General features: G+C 41.5%; 1 protein-coding gene across 2 annotated transcripts in view; it reads right to left on the reverse strand.

The window, feature by feature from the left end:
• The window catches only part of tmem117 (transmembrane protein 117), a 36,912-nt gene that overhangs the window by 15,211 nt on the left and 4,946 nt on the right, over nt 1-16,755 (reverse strand). For both annotated transcript variants that reach the window (XM_058646638.1, XM_058646639.1), the window contains exon 3: nt 4,899-5,031. In XM_058646638.1, the coding sequence (XP_058502621.1) occupies nt 4,899-5,031 (133 nt within the window). The remainder of the gene's footprint in view (nt 1-4,898; nt 5,032-16,755) is intronic.

A 16,755-nucleotide genomic window follows, 5' to 3' on the forward strand; every position in this document is an offset into this window, starting at 1 on the left:
TGAGGACAGAAGCGTCCCCAGACCCAGTCTCACTGTTCCTTAATATCAATCTATAATCCCTACCAAGTCCGCCACAGTGGACAATGAATAACAGCGAGACTATCATTAATGTGTGCCTTTCAAAACTATTATGAATTATTGTCAATTCTGTCAATGATTTGACAACACAATATTGAGGTTTTGACAGGGTTTCGAATGAATAAATTGACTGGGTTTAGGGTTTTGGCAATAAGAATAATAAAAGGCAGTATTTTTTATTGTGATGTGATTTTTCAATAAATAAATATCAGTATAATATTTACGCATTGTGCATTTGTTATGCATGTTTTACCTGTCATTTTATGTCCATAAAGAAGCTTAAACGACAACTAACCTTGTCAATCTTGAATTGTATGATATATCTCATTATCAATATTGACTGACTGATGCATAACTTTTATTTTATTATAATAAGATTTTTGATCATATCGCCCAGCCCTATGGAGACAGATATTTTTTAATGTTTTTAGTTTCAATAGTTAACAACTGTTTTGGGTGGAAAAATCATCCAGTTTATAAAATAAAATAAAATAAAATAAAATAAAACTAAATCCCCAAATTTGAAGACGTAAAAGAAAGGCACCCACCAGGCATAAAAAGATAATCAAGTGATTAAACTGAAGTGTTGTCAGAGAAAATAGTTGTTGTGGCGAAACATAAGGAGGAGATGCCACGAGTGAACGGCGTGTGCTTAAGTGACACTTCACATAAAACATGCACACATGCATGAAGGATCCATCTGTCGTGCTCCTACACATTTACACTCAGAGAACATACACAGGAACACATGCCCATTATTCCATACACACACTGTATATCCCCAGTGGACACATACGGCTGTCAAGGTTATGATGTTTATTGTTTACAGCTGTAGCTTTTTCTCTGTATGTGACAGTGGCGCTGATGCTCCTCCCCCTTTCTGTCCCAGGAAAAAAAACAAAAACCCAACAGGTTCAGGGACTGAGCTCACTGCTTCATATCATCTATTTCAGTGACATTCTTATATGAGAAAATGGCTTTAGCGAGAAAGCCTTACACTAACTGAACACTCACTATATGCATAATGACTCATTCTTGAGGAGCAGGTATAATATTTCTGTGTAGGAGTGTGAACGACGAGCAGGAGATATGCTTAGAAAGTAAGTGTGGGTGTGTGTAAGTATAAAAGAGGCACAGGAGGGGGAGCAAAGGTCAACTAAACAAACATAATCTACATTGAAAAGCCATTATATTCTGTTTAAAAACCTAGCAACAGGTTTCTAAATCAAGGTCTACGCGTAAAACTGTTTCTGTGAACGTCTTCACGAAGGTATTTTGGTGTGTGACTCCATCATTTTACACAAGTGACTGACAATTAATTATTGATTAGCCTATCATTCTTTTCATTAAGAAGATGAGGTTGTTGATTCATCTGCCAACTGTTACTAGATGTATTATTATTATATATCCTTAAAAATTGTCAATTCACAAATCATGTTAGCTCTACTTTACGGAGTCCTCCTAGTGTCAGGGTGGGAACATCTTTCAAGCAAACTTTTGCATTCCCTTGCAATAAACTATGCGTTTCTTCCCTCCCTGCTGCTCCCCAGCTCCTGCCCCAGACCTCCCTGGAGCTCTGTGGCCCCCCCCTGCACATTTCCCATTCCCTATAGCTTCCTGTTACTACTGAGTAAAACTAACAGACAGGTTGTTCGTCGTCACATTTCAGTGTCAGGTCCAAATCATGTGTTGGTGCGCTGCCGCTGGATTGTAAGAAGCCAAGTCCCATGTGAGCATGCACACCACAGAAGGCATCTACCATAACATGCTATTTATTCAGCTTTTTAAATCCACTTGTCCATGGAATTACTCCAGCTTAGTGCCAGACAAGCAAACAGACAGACAAGGGGGACTATAGCACGCAAGCCGCACAAAAGATCATGGGAAACAAAGATAAATCCCCTTACACGACGGGGTCTAATCACGCTCAGGGTGTCATTGTAGTAAAATGCCAAATCCATCCCTCCCTGCTCCTCATCAAAGCCTTCCTTGAAATGAAATGTTCTCACTCTGCCTCATTTTCCTGTAGTTTATTCCATCAGTTGATTCAAGTAAGCTAGAATCACTTCACAGTACGACTGTTCCACCTCACTTCCTCCTTTTTTTCCACCCTCACATACTAACCCCCCCCTCCTCTAAATTAGTCAAGATTAATGTGTACGTCACGCATTGGGCCATCTTAATTAAATAACACCATCTAATTAGGGACTGGTTTTAGCTGGTAATGGTGCTGTGAGATGGTGGAATGGGATCGCGTGGCATGACAAAACATTCACCAAGCCCGTCAAAACTCCCAGGGCGGTCACACTCCCGTGGTTTCGCACAAACAGCCCCCTTCTTAATCTGACAGTTACATTAAAATGCAAATAGCCCAGATGTGAGGGTTTGGTAACAAGTGTGGATTACAGTTCCCACGGAGCCACAATGGACAGATCTCTTTTTTTTTCTTTTCTTCCTCCTCCTGATATGACATAAGCCAGGAAAACAGGTTCATAGCAGTTGACCTACAGAAGTGACTGCTTAAACATTGTCACGACGCGACTGGACGCATGTTAGATTACACAGTGTGTAAATGCCTTTGAGCGCAGAGATAAAGACCCCGATGAGCCGATTTTACATGATCAATCATGAATTAATAATTCTCATTCAAAAAAAAAAAGATATGCACACTCTTATCAGTCCTTGTTTACCGTCCTGATGGTTGCAGTTGAGGACGTGTTGCTGGTTTTAATTAAATCAGGCTAAAGACCGCCTGAAAAGGTCAGAGAAAATGAACGCATGTTAATGAGTGAAGGGGCGAAGGCGGTAGACGGCATCGGGTCAGGGATCCTCCCATGATACGCACAAGCCTTTACTGTTAACTCAAGCAAAATGTGAGACGTGAACAATATGCGTTTGCTGTGTGTGTGTGTGTGTGAGTGAGTTACCAGAAGGGCAACCCCCCACTGTGCACCATCATGGCTATGTCAAAGGCAGCCAACCCATGCCAAAATACCTACCCTTTAAAAATCCTTGGCAGTAATAACACTTCACAGCAGTTTGTGCTTTCAGCACAAATGAAAAAGGGAAAACACCATTCATTCCCACTGGGGGGCCAGCTGCAGCCACAGAGGGATATTGTACTTTTCCTTTATGCTGTGGCAAAAGAGAGAACTACAGCCATTTGACTGAGGGGGGTGAATCTGGGGTGAGGTTGAATGGAGGCTGGTGATGGCGGTGGTATGCAAATCACGTTTAAATACATATCAAATGACCTAAGTTTCCCTGCATCATCAGCACTCGAGTGCCCCAGCCTTCCCTTTGCCATTCCCCTCGCTGTGCTGAATGCATGCCATTGCAGCCCAGAGCTCGTCTTCTGGAGGAGCGTCCTACACACAAGTGTGAACACTGCTCCTACATGTCAGACTTGAACAGAGATGTGAACACTAATGGGTTTTGGCAAGACCCAGGTCCTTGATGGACACGCCACTGGTGCAGTGAGAAAACAAGCAGAGGGGGGGGTTTGCAGGAAAAAGCCTGGGTGTCTTAGTAAGGTTGAGTTCACTCACTTTACAATAGCACCATCTGTCTATGTGAACAGAGCTGTGCAGCCCTGAATAACTGATGGCAGTGCACAGCATCCAACACAATTAATCATGGATGAGCTTTAGCGTTGTGCAGACAAGTATAACATTTTAATAAGCTGCAATGGTTGGTATCCTTTACATGTGGACAGCTGATGCAGCTGATGTGAGAAACCGTGTCTCGCTCATGGCAGATGGACATAAACGACACGCTGTGTTTGTTGAAACGTCTGAGCGACTCATTACTTGTTTTTTCCTTATGTGGACGTCCAGTGAAAAACACTCGACAAAAGTGACTGGACAGAGATGGTTTTCTCCACATTTTAGGGCAGAAATAGGGGCAGAAAAAAAAAGAAAAGGGAATTCTCTTTTGTGACAGATGCACAATGGAACTTTTCCCTGAGCAAGCAATATTCATCATCTCAGCGGACCTGCTCCTCTGTTCAGCTGTTTCCTTCTTCTTTTCTCGGGCCAACTAGAGAGCGAACAGACAAGATGGATGCCAGTGTTGCTGCGCTGGCCACAGTGACAGATGGGCTGATTATACAAACCCATTCCTCTGGTCATATTAAACCACAACACCTTGCCTGCTACCTAATAGTCTTCATCTGCCTTCACCTTATGGATAGTGGATGCTGCTTGCTAATGTGGGTAAATATAGACAGATGCCATTAAACATCCCTTGTGACAGCTCGTGCCTGAACAGACACCTTATATTGTTTTTTTTGTTTGTTTTTTTACACAAAGGTAAATCACCTTGTAGTGACCTCATGTCTGTCATGACTGGCTTCAAGGACGTGTTTTCCTTCCTCTAGACGGACACATTGCAAATGCATAAATGGATTTCTGTCACCCATCTGATGTGTGGGTGTCAAGCTCTGCTGTGCACTGTGGTTTCTCAACAGGTCAGGAAGTGAAACAGAAGCGAAAAACCAAAGCACCAACAGAGAGAGAGAGAGATATGGAAAGAGCATTTTTGGTTTTCAGCCAGAGAGGTGTCAAAAATAAAAGTAAAGATCATGAGCGACTAAGTGCGGGTGCTGAAGGTGATCTTTCACGATTAACCACCCTCTCATTGCTGGCTCCTGTCTGTGATTTAAAGTCGGGGCTGATTAATCAGGCTGGTATTGGGTCTCTGTTCAGGCGAGACGTTTAGATCAATCACGTTCCGCCAAAGCGTACAGTAACTTACAAATGGGAAGCAGAGAACGGGGGGAAACGGAGAAGAGAGACACAGAGGGAGATTAAGCAGCTTACCCCATGCTGCCGGCCATCAGCAGAAAAAGGTTGTAGATGTGTGAGAAGATGAAGAGGAAGATGATGGTGCTGAAGAACATGGTCATCCAGGAGCCATGATCCTCGCGGAACATTTTCAGGCGCAGGTATCGACCTAGGGGGAACATGACAAGGACACCGCTCTCAGTCGTGGTTCAAGCCACACGTCAACCTGCTAACATGTACGCTCACGAAAATGAAGATGAACGTAAATAAATTAGTCACATAGATCAATATTGTCCTATACGAAGACACGTGCCCTTTGTGTAGTGACATGAAGATGAAGGAGCACTTTAAGGCGTCACTTCCACGACCCATACGTTATTGTGTTTCCCTGAAACAATTCCACCAATCTCTGCGTCACTGTCAATCCCAGCAGGACATGTTACACGGACGCACACCATTCTCATGCATGCAACGGGGCGACACTGTCAGCAAACTGACGCCCGCCTCTGTTTCAGGATGCCAGTTCAGCGCGATTAGAGAAATAACTCAAACCTTTGTGACCCGCGGTGTTGTTTCATGTTTTGTTTTATACACTTCTGGCTTGGAATCAAATTACGGAGAAATATCTCTCTGGCAGAGCATGAGATTGATTCAGATACGCAGCCTTCTGCACGGAATACATAATCACACCACCATGTCCTCTGGTGGTGGCCCTCTGCAGGACTCGTGAAGTTATTATACCACTGATGGTTTTGAATTTAAATGGCTCCAGTTTGTGCCTCCCTTTCAAATTGGATGACACAAAAATATAACATGTGTAATGCAATTAGGTGTGCATGATATATTAACAGCTACATGTAACAAAGGGGATGGGTCAAATAAGATATTACAAAAAAATCAAATAAAAAGGATTTATAATTTTAGCATTGGAATTCTATAAAGGTGGACTAACGATACATGTATCCATTGTCGTGTAATGACAAGAAAAAAGTGAAACGTGAAAAGAACAGGAGTAATGAGAGTAGCAACTTAACCTTTATCCTTTGACAGTGAACCATTAATAATACAGAAAGAGGACACCTCTCAATCGACATGGCCACTTAAAATAAATCCTTGTTATAAGTAATGATTAAAATGTCATTTTGAAGCTACAACTGGTGCCCCACGATGTATCTGTGGGGGAAAATGTTGTCAAACCAACAGCCAGCGTGGACTGTAAGATAAGTGTAACAGCTTACACAGACAGTCGTGATCGGAGGACAGTAAAAGCAGCAAGCATGGCTACCCCCCACTGGTCACATGATGACCCTCAACGTGAAGGTCAAAGCAGTCTGTCAGGAGTCTCCCATTGAAACCCTTCCTGAACAGGGAGGGAAAAAAAGGTTTTCTGCCAGAAATGTGAGGCAGAACTGCAAGGGTTCAGTTCTAAGGCTGTGTCCAAAATCAGCCTCGTCATTTTCACGTTTGCTGCATTGTTTTAAATGTTCATATATATGTGACATGTTCAATATCACATTGAATGACTAATTGCAGAACAGTACTTTTTATGTCCCATCGTTCTAAAGGGGATTATTGGGGGCTTACATTCATACATGGGCAAGCAAAAATACATCAATATGTATTTTAAAATAATATAATAAGGAAATAATATTAGGTACGTTGGACACTGTAAATGTACAGTATGTGTCCCTGTGATGTCAGCTGAGTTTGGCACAGCGCCCCCCGCGACCTTCATGAGGAGGATAAAGCAGTAGAAGGTGGATGGATGGATAAGGAAATAATACATGTATCAAAATAAACAACAAAATACAACAGCAACACCATGTATCAAAATAAAAAACTATATTTTTTTGCATTTTGAAAAGACTAAAAATACTTCCCCCACCACGAGGCAGATTATTTTTTTCCTGCCTCTGCTTTTTTTGTCTATCCCCTCATCATTTGTAACAAGGCTGACACGAGGACAGAAATACAGACATCTTCCATTATCAGCAAACAGATTAAACATGCTGACCCTCCCTGTTAGAGACATCCCAATATAACTATTGCCCAGATAAAGATAAAGTTAAATTAAGTAACTGGTTCAGTGAAACTCATAATTAAAGCATCTTTATCTCCGTTTGTGATGTTCAGTAACAGACGGCCCACGATGAACCATAGCTACTACTTGATGATAATCAATCGAAATGGACGATCTCATCACGACACTAATACTGTTTCAGCACAGTAATTTAGTCTACAGCTGAAAGCTACTTAGAAGCCAATAATTATGACATGATCAATACATTCTCATTTGAAATGTGCAAAAAGGAAAGGTAGGAAACGACCTTGACAAGTTGCACACGCCATCACTTGCTGAAGGACTGAGAACACACACTAATTCAACAAAGTCTTGAAAATCCAATGACTAAATGCAGACAAATTGAAGCACCGTGTCGTCCAATCTGTGTTCTTATGATGTCATCACGTTGTTTCAAAGAAAGGATTTTACAGTGCTTTAAAAATACACTGAAGAATGAATACAATAAAGAGTAAGACTCCATGACGAGGTCCAACTTTCAACTGCTCTAAGGTTGTTCAATAGACTTTTAATTAAGCGCAAGCTTGACTATGCACCCTTATTTGAACTTCTTTACATTTTGCTCACACACAAATATCAAAGCTCTCCTGCTTTGTCTCTGCAAGACCGCTGTGATCCTGTGCCAAAAGCAGCCATCTTCCCAAGAAAACTCTGCTTCTTCTCTCCAGCTCGGTCAGTGCCCCCTTGAGTTACAACCCCTCAGAGACCTGTATGTGCACACGCACGCACGCACACGGTCAGAGAGGTTGCAAAGCACAATGCTCCATTTATTTTTCTATTATAGCCTGGTTGTTACATGCTGTTCACTCTCAGCTTACTCACTTTTGGGTCTTTCCACAGCACACATTAAAACAAAGATGTTGAGATTTCTACAGAGATAAGGATCTCAAATGTCACATTTTTATAGCATGTTTCGGGGTGGCTGTACACACTGGACCTTTAACATTTTTTTTACTCCTTGTAAAACTTGAACTGTACCTTCTATTCCACCTCAATATTTGGGAAGGAGAGAAAAAAGCAGTGTGGCCTAGTGTGAAGCCACACCATACGTCTTGCTCTGTGGTATTTTAGGGCTCATCACAGATGCATAATTGAATTGACTTGCATGGGTGAACTTAATTGGCTCCAGTGCCAATGAGCCCTGGATCAAATGTGGGTGCACAGTGTGTATCGGCAGATCTGACTTTTAAAGCAGCACGCTGCATCAGAGAGCGCAGCCAGTCTCTCTCAGCCTGTATGGGCAAGATTTAACTAGTGGGTGATTCAAGGATATTCAGCCAAGCGGTTTGACTCACTGCACCTCCCGACAGTAAAGGACCACGATAAAGAGTGATTCATGACTACTGCCAGCTGTGAGGTTGCTCAAACTCAGCCCAGCGGGAGACGACAACAATAACAACAACAACAACAGCAGCAGCAGCAGCAGCAGCAGCAGCAGCAGCAGCAGCAGCAGCAGCAGCAGCAGCAGCGGCCACACACACAAGCACAGGCACAAGAAACACAACGAGGAAGAGAGGGAGACACTTTCTGTATCTCTCTCTCCCACTCTCAGTCACACAAACACACATCAAAACTAGTGCAATTACATTTTAAATAGACATGTAAAGTAAAATCTCTCTAATGCTCATAATGTCCAGTTTGGGATGAGATTTCTTTTTTTTTTGCCAAAAATGATTAACCAAACATATGGCTATGTCTCCATCTAGTGGTGATGCATGGGCACACGTCTGAGTGCTGACTGGCAAGTATAACAACATAAAACCATGACTTTTTGCAAACGCCATAAAGTACCTCCAAAATACACACACTGCACTATCAATATTTAATCCTACTTTTAATTATAAATCAAATGGGAGCGAAATATTCCAAATCAAACTGTTTTAACCATATTTCTAACATGATTGTGTATTATTCTGCTCTTTATGAGCATTGTCATTTCCAGTACATGGCACGCCATCACTACTATAGTTTAAACCAGGCCCCATAATGGTCAGATAAGAAATCCAACCTAGGTGAACTGGCCTAAATTGAAAACGTAGCATTTAGTGACTTTTAAGTTTTGATTTAAAGGTCTTCAGAGAGACAGATGGTCTGATGTTTCCACAGAAAGGGGGCACGACAGGAAAAGGCCCACAGGAACACAGGAATATTTGAGGTCATATAAGTAGGTGGGGGTGAACCCATTTACAATCCTATGAGTCAACAAAAGCACTTTAAAATCTGATCTCAAATGAACAAGGAGCCAATGAAGAAAAGACAGGTGTGATATGTTCAAACTTCAGAGAATAGAAGATTACAATAATCAAGTATTGACGTAACAAATGCTTGAAGTAGGGTTTCTGCATCCTCCATTGACAGCAAAGCTCTAGTTTTTGAAATAATACGAAGATGATAAAAAAAAAAACGATCTTGGTGGTTCGGGATCAAAGGTAACACTGAGTCCTGGTCCTTGCCGATAAACTTGGAGAGGTCACACAATTGTCAACCATGACAGTTTATCTCATCACACCGGTGATTCTGATGAGCTGGGCCAACAATGAAAGTTAATTCCATAAATTGATACGACAAAACATGATAGAACCGATGTACAAAGAGAAGAGTAAAAGTCTAAGGACAGACCCCTGATGCGCTCCATCATTTACTTTAGTGTACATTGATGTGGTGTTATTATAAAAACAAACAAACATATGGTTTTCTACCAGACAGCCATCAATTGCCCTGATCTTGAAAGATTGGCATTGGCCACAGAAAAACAAATATCAGTCTACCTCTAGTTTACATAGCATGATAAAACAGGGTGATTAAGAACAGGATATCAGTTTATGAAATCCAATTTTTTTATCTATGTTTTTCAGATTCCCAACCTGTCCTGAATGCAGACAATGTAAGTATTGGAAACATGCTGACTTTGTGGTTATTCGGCCAAGTCCTATCTGATAATGAGACCGTTTGCAATAATTCTGGGAAGTGCTCAGGTTATAAAGTCGCCAGATTTATAGTAATAATCCACTTACAGTGTGCTCGGGAAGGAAGCCTTGGAGCAGGAAAACAAACATGACAGTAAAGACTAGCAGACCATCAGTAAAACAGGCGCATGAGAACAAGCAGATATGCATGTCAGAGGTTTTGTTTAATCCCCTGATTACTGTGTTATAGACACACACACACACACACACACACGCACACACGGCAGAAGGCAGGGCAGCGACAGCTCCTGACAGATGAGAAACACACAGCTGGTGGAAGATGTGATCACCGTCTTCATTCATCATGATACCACTGTTCAACGATTCACCAGCTAAAGAAGGTACGTACAGAGAAACTGTTCTAGAATCTATATAAACTTTCAAATACATCATGGCACAATAACAACTTCACTTGGATTTACTTGTTTTAATTTACAGAGTGCAGTATATTCATTACTGTCCACGGTATATTATTTTACTCGTTCTTAACATTAACAGGCAGATATGATCGTTGTTCATCTCTGCTCAGCTGAACAACATGAATGTATTCTCTGTGATTAAATGCAAACGGGGGTTGACATGGTAGAGGCAATAGATCAACAGTCCCCCAGGTTTCATTGTTCTCCTCAGACAGTGAAGCTTTCACTTCCTGGACACACTGGTGACGCTGAGAGACTATAGAGACAGTTACTGTAAATACAGTGGGGTCCTAAGAGAGTGCGGCTGAACACATCTTACTTTAAGTACTATTTGAGAGCAGTGATTACCATTAAAAACACAGACTACAGACTAATTTTGAAGTGTTTCATATAGACTGGCTTCCAGAAATTGATTGATACATGTAATCAATACTATGTGTTACATTCTCTATGCAGAATTTTTTTTTTTTTACCTAATAATTAAGAAAGACCATCGTTTAAAATGAATAACAATCAAGTGTGTCATAAAAACAATGCTCTTTTGACTAAGCTATAACTCAAGAGGAAAAGTATCCGTGGGTGCATTTGGTATAGTTTTCTGTGGCAATGATGACTATTCACAAAAGTAACCTTGTAAAACAGTCGCATAATTCATTCCTAATCTGAGCGTTTCAGCACCCGAAAAAAAGATATTACAAGTCTCTCACTTTATGGGCGTTTGATTTTCTCAGTTACGGTTGATTTATAATAGATGGTACTAATGAGCCGGTGAAGATAGTAGATCTGAGGGACATTTTTAAAGTCTAAGAAAATGAGTTGTCAGACATCAGCGGAGTCAGCTCAGTTTTACCAATTGGAGAAAAGCAGAGACCGTAGCAGTTAAGCTTTTTTTTTTTTTTTTTTTACAGAGACCACAACACTGTTTAGTTTGTTCATTTCAGCCAGAACGTCAGTGTGATTTAGTGCAGAATGATATTTGCGGTGCCCTGATGGAAACAACAATATTTCACCGGTAAAACTATTTGTTATTCTTCATTTCCCAGAGGTGCTCCTCGGGTTCCTGAACCAGTCGACCGGATACTGCAGCCGCTTTGAGAATGGCCAGTGGTACTGCAATATTCTGCTGGTACTCTTCACTTTTGCGCTCCCTGTGGGGATTGTGGGCAACGTGGCAGCTCTAATCAACTTCACATGCTTCAGGAAAACCTTGAGCACCAGTGACATTTTCCTGTTGAACGTGGTGCTTTGCGACTCGGCCTGGATTCTCACCCTCCCCTTCACCCTGTACTTCACCTTCCAGAGGACGCACCTCAAAGACATTCAGATCTTCTGCCAGTTCAAGAAGATCTCCTTCAACATCAACATTTACAGCAGCATCCTCTTCCTCACTCTGATCAGTTTCGATCGCTACATTGGGACCGTGCATCCCATCAGCTCTCTCCGGTGGTGGGATTCCGGCAAAGCCAAGCTGTGCTCAGTGTGCACATGGATCGCGCTCGTGTTGACCTCCATCCCCGACTTATTTGTCACCTTCGCAATTCAGCGGCCGGAAAATGTGACCGTGTGCATGGATCACATTCATGGTCCCTTTGTTTATGTCAAGATCATCACCATAATCAGAACTATCATAGGCTTCCTATTACCGTTAAGCATCATGCTGGCTTTTTATATCATGACAGTTCGTGTTTTGAGGCATCGACCAAGAGGAAAGCACAGAGCAGCCCAGCGGGCACGGGGGAAGCCTCTGCGCCTCATCACTGCAGCCATACTCATCTTTGTGGTCTCTTTCATTCCCTACCACATCATGGTCGTCATTCTGGTGCTCATGAGGAGCAACAACCAGGTCACACCATCCAACACCGGCGTCCTCTATGCATCCTATGAATTCTTTGAGGCTGTGTGTACTGTGAGCAGCTGCCTGGACCCACTATTGTACATTGCAGCTAGTGAACAATTCCAGAAGAAGATACTGGCCTTGAAAAGAGATGGATACAAGAGATTGTGCTGCAGAGCCAGCAGGAGGGTCGGGGTAATCGGCTAACTGAGTGGATCCAGAGCATTACTTTTTTTAATTGCCTTGGCTGGATCAATGTTACACATGTGCCACTCGCAGGGAATAACTGTACAATTATCTTGGTCTAAACTAAGCCATTGCACTTTGGGGACCTGAGTGGAAATGTTTTACATCACAAAAATATTTTTATTGCAATGAATCGGACTCATTTTGCTGCAATAAATCTTTCAACTGCAACCCCTGACCTTCCAGTGCGAAGATTACCTGCTGATATGATACCAATATTAACAGAAATATGTAGGGAAGCTAATGATGATATAACAACAATTAGAAAATGACAATTATTATTTCCCCCTAGCCCAATTCAACAGAGTTAAGGATTTGTTTTACCACTAAACAGAAAAGTGATCACCATACTAAATATATTGATCAAACAAGAACAAAATGGAGGGAACCCTGATAAACTGGTGTAGATTGTTGATTCATGAAATTCTTTTTGAGTCATGGAATATAATGGCCGAACAATCCAACACATGTTTGTGTACAATGTGTTCCGTGTAGGTCTGACTTTTGCACTGTATATCATCAGAGAAAAGCACTGGTGAATTAGTACAGAATCCCTTGTGCTAACTGCAAGGTAGTTGTGTTTTCATCTATTTTAGGTTTCAGGACACAGCTCTACTGTATCCTGTTTTGACTTCCAGCGTCAGAACCAACCCTCTGCCCTCCTCAGGGAGCCAAATGAACATTCTGCCCACCAAACAAACTGAGTGCAGACACAATCTGAGCTATAGCACTGCCTGGATTTCACCATGTACACACAGCAGCGTCGCCATTCATCACACATTTGCTCAGGCATGGCATCACCGCGGGCTGGGGAAAAGCCATGACTACAGCCACTAGTCTCCCTAGAGCTTAGCTTCTTTTTAACTAAGTATGTGGATAATAAATCACAGGTGGGAAGTGACAACATATCTCTCTCCTCGGGGAGACTGCAGTAAGTAGCGCCAATGACAGTAGGCCACTGTACTACTCTACCTCTTCCTGTCAGCAGCATCTCACATCACTTCATTTTGTTATTTATGGCTTCACTTCAGACTAAAGGAGTCATACATTTCAGAAAGAAACGCAATATCCTTCTGGTTGTTTTCCTTTTATTTTTTTATTAGCCCAAGTCATTATTGTCCTGGGTGATTGTCTCCCTGTCTGTTGTGCAAACACTTCCGTGTGTTATCCTCCTCCTTAGGAACACGTGCAGTAAAGCACGGCCTTTGTAACCAATAGGTTTTGAAATGGTTGAAACATGAGGCTACTTTGGAAAATGTCAATGTTCTCCTCTTCAGTTATTTATAATTATTGTGTGTTTTTAGTAAGACAAATCTACTTGTCTTATTGTGGCCAGTAGAGGGCAGAAAGATGTAAATACACCACCAAGAGCACAACCTTTCAGGTTTGCTGTCAGGTGTGTGTTTTTATACTATGTGTTCTCTTCTGTCTGGTTTGTGGGCACAGTATGTTGTTTTCATGAATGCTAAAGGTCCGAATCAGAATCAGAATGAGCTTTATTGGCCAAGTATGTGAACACATACAAGGAATTTGACTCCGGTTTTATCCTTAGCACACGCTGTACATTAAATATATATATATATATATATATATATATATATATATATATATATATATTACATTATTTACAGAGAAGACACGATGAGAAATATAAAGTGCAAAATAGTGAATAAATAAGGTGTACTTGGAAGTGACAGTAAACTGATCCTGATGGTATCAGTTGCAGTTATGTATAAATGTCATCAAATACTAGGTAAATCGCTGAGCAGGTTGTGCAAAGAGCATTTTACGCTGGAGGACATGAAGGACTGTGTGAGAGACAACAGCTGCTTACACACGTGCACTGCACTGCAACTCTGTGCTACAACTCACTGATAACCCAGAGGAGGTGTTCTGTATGTGTGCATGCAAATCCAGCTCCAACCTACCCAACTCCATGTGATGTCCAGTTCAGGCAAATGTGCAAAAGGGCTGCAACACTAGGCTCAATGTACATACCATGAAATGATGGGTGTTGTAATTATTGTGGTGCAACAGTTTCCCGATACAGCCTCAGTTTCACACAGTGACAATATGTAAGTATAGTCTTGTTCCACTGAAAATAGCTTCCCACTGCTGACAAGGTTGGTGCGGAGAGTAGTGACACTGCTTTAAAACCAAAACAATGAATTCAAAAAAATGTATTATTAGATAAGAAAATATTTTTCAGCAACCAACTATGAATTTGTATTTATTTATCCCAATGTTCAATTCCAAAAAAATGCATCTTTTTCAAACATACCATACAGGTATATTTCCAAACTTTGATCAGGTTTAAACTTTAATGAACAGAAATCATCCACTAACATGTCATGACAATAACAATATACGACCTCACCTAAATGCACACTGCACTAAAATGCACCACAGACACCAACTTCCAAGACACTGCAGCTTCAAACTAGGAAGATAAAGGTGCTATAAATTCAAACAGTGAGGGCACAGCATGCATTATTCACTGAGGAAGGGGCCGACCTGAGGCCAGCAAAGAGAGGATGGCGTGAACTGTGCAGCTTTGTTGAAGGCTGAGCAGTTATGAAACTGATGATGAGCTGTGTTGACGGCTGAGACCAGGTGTGTTTACTGAGTTTTTTTTTTTTTTTTTTTAATTGATTCAGGACTTTACCTATGTTGACAGCTTAATCAAAGTCTAACTACAAAAACTTGCCTTAATCTAAACACAATTCACGTCTTATCCTAACTTTGATCATAGCCTCAGGAAATTAGATTTCCCCTCATTAGAACCAGGCTGTGGTCTCCATGAGGACCGCTGGTCCTGATAAGGTCATTGTTTATTTCGGAGGACCTAATAAAAACGAGTATACACACACGTACACACTCATAGCACACAGAGAGCGCCTATCCAGCCACCCACCCATCCACTCCCACACTCACTGACCCACTGTCACACACAGTGCAGTACAAAAAGCCATGTCAGCCTTTGTGTGGCACAGTAACAACATATGACAGAACCCAGATTGCATCCTGCAGGCTACCATCATCAATGTCAGGGAAAGGGGACAAGAGGCACTGGAACAACAGGGCAACCTATGACGTGTGTGACACACAAACGAGTGTCCAGTGGGGTTATAAATTCTCTGAGAAGCATTTCTGTCACCTTTTCTTATGCTGTTCACACTATTCTGAAGCTACAAAGGACTTTGGAGCGCTTCGCGTTTGATTGAATGTTAATGTTGCAAAGCAGGATCTAATAGGTTAAGACGATGCTCCGCATGACGCAAATCTATTGCTCTTCACTTTACCTTTTAGAACCCGCAAATCCTTGGAGACAGAGGTGAACAGATTATGCTAATATAGGGACCGAGACAGCATGAGAGCAGAATGAGAGGCCGTTTCCCTGCTTGCATTATGGAGATGGACAGTAAAATAGTGCCTTACTGCGGAGATGGTCCCATGGTAGGAATGAATTAGTGCACAAAGACTTGCTGATTGTGTTAAGAGGCATTCATTATAAATATTACAACAGACAGACACATGTGCGCGCACACACACACACAATGTTTACCTCTCAAAACCATTATAAAAAGTAAAAATATACACAAAGACTTTGATGCAGTGTTGGTTTTAAAAGGAGCTCAACATTTTGAGATACACTTGCTTTGTTGCTTTAAGAGTCACATGAAAGGATCAATACCACTCAAATACATACAGCTGTATGCAAAGATAACCCTCTTTGTCTTTCCCTCTAAACTCACTGATTATTTTATCATCTTGTTTGTTTTTGTTCATATAACTGCACAAGTTGTGCATCTTTTATTTCCTTGTTATTATATATAAATGAATGAATTCACAAGTGTTGGTATTGGTGGAACCTGTATCTGGTCCAAGTGCTAAGCTAAGATTAAGGCTGCTTGCTTAAGTTTCATCACAGACAGATATATTGATCTTCTTGTTAACTCTTAGCATTTGCCAAAAGGTTAAACAACATATTTGAATAACTTTGTGACAAGCGGAAGCGCATAGCACCAGGAAACATATGTAACAATATGTATTTGTAATGTGAATCCGGGAAGCTTTTAAAAACCAATGGCTGTGATTGTTAAGTGCTTTCTCAGGTAGTCAAGTCTGATCTTTACACCCATGGTCCTACAGCCTGCCTGCAGAGAGGTAAACCTACATGGCTTAGTAAAGACATGATGTACAGTAGGTGGGACATAGCGTACCTCTGTGGGTCTCTGTGACAGATCAAAGATGGATGATACATTAAGAGTGGGGCTGCCTCTATACTACCATTCTTCTATGCCTAGCCTGGGTTGTGCTGACATAACTGTTCAATAGAATATGTTGT

Source organism: Solea solea, chromosome 12, assembly GCF_958295425.1.
Source record: "Solea solea chromosome 12, fSolSol10.1, whole genome shotgun sequence".
Taxonomy (NCBI): Eukaryota; Metazoa; Chordata; class Actinopteri; order Pleuronectiformes; family Soleidae; genus Solea; species Solea solea.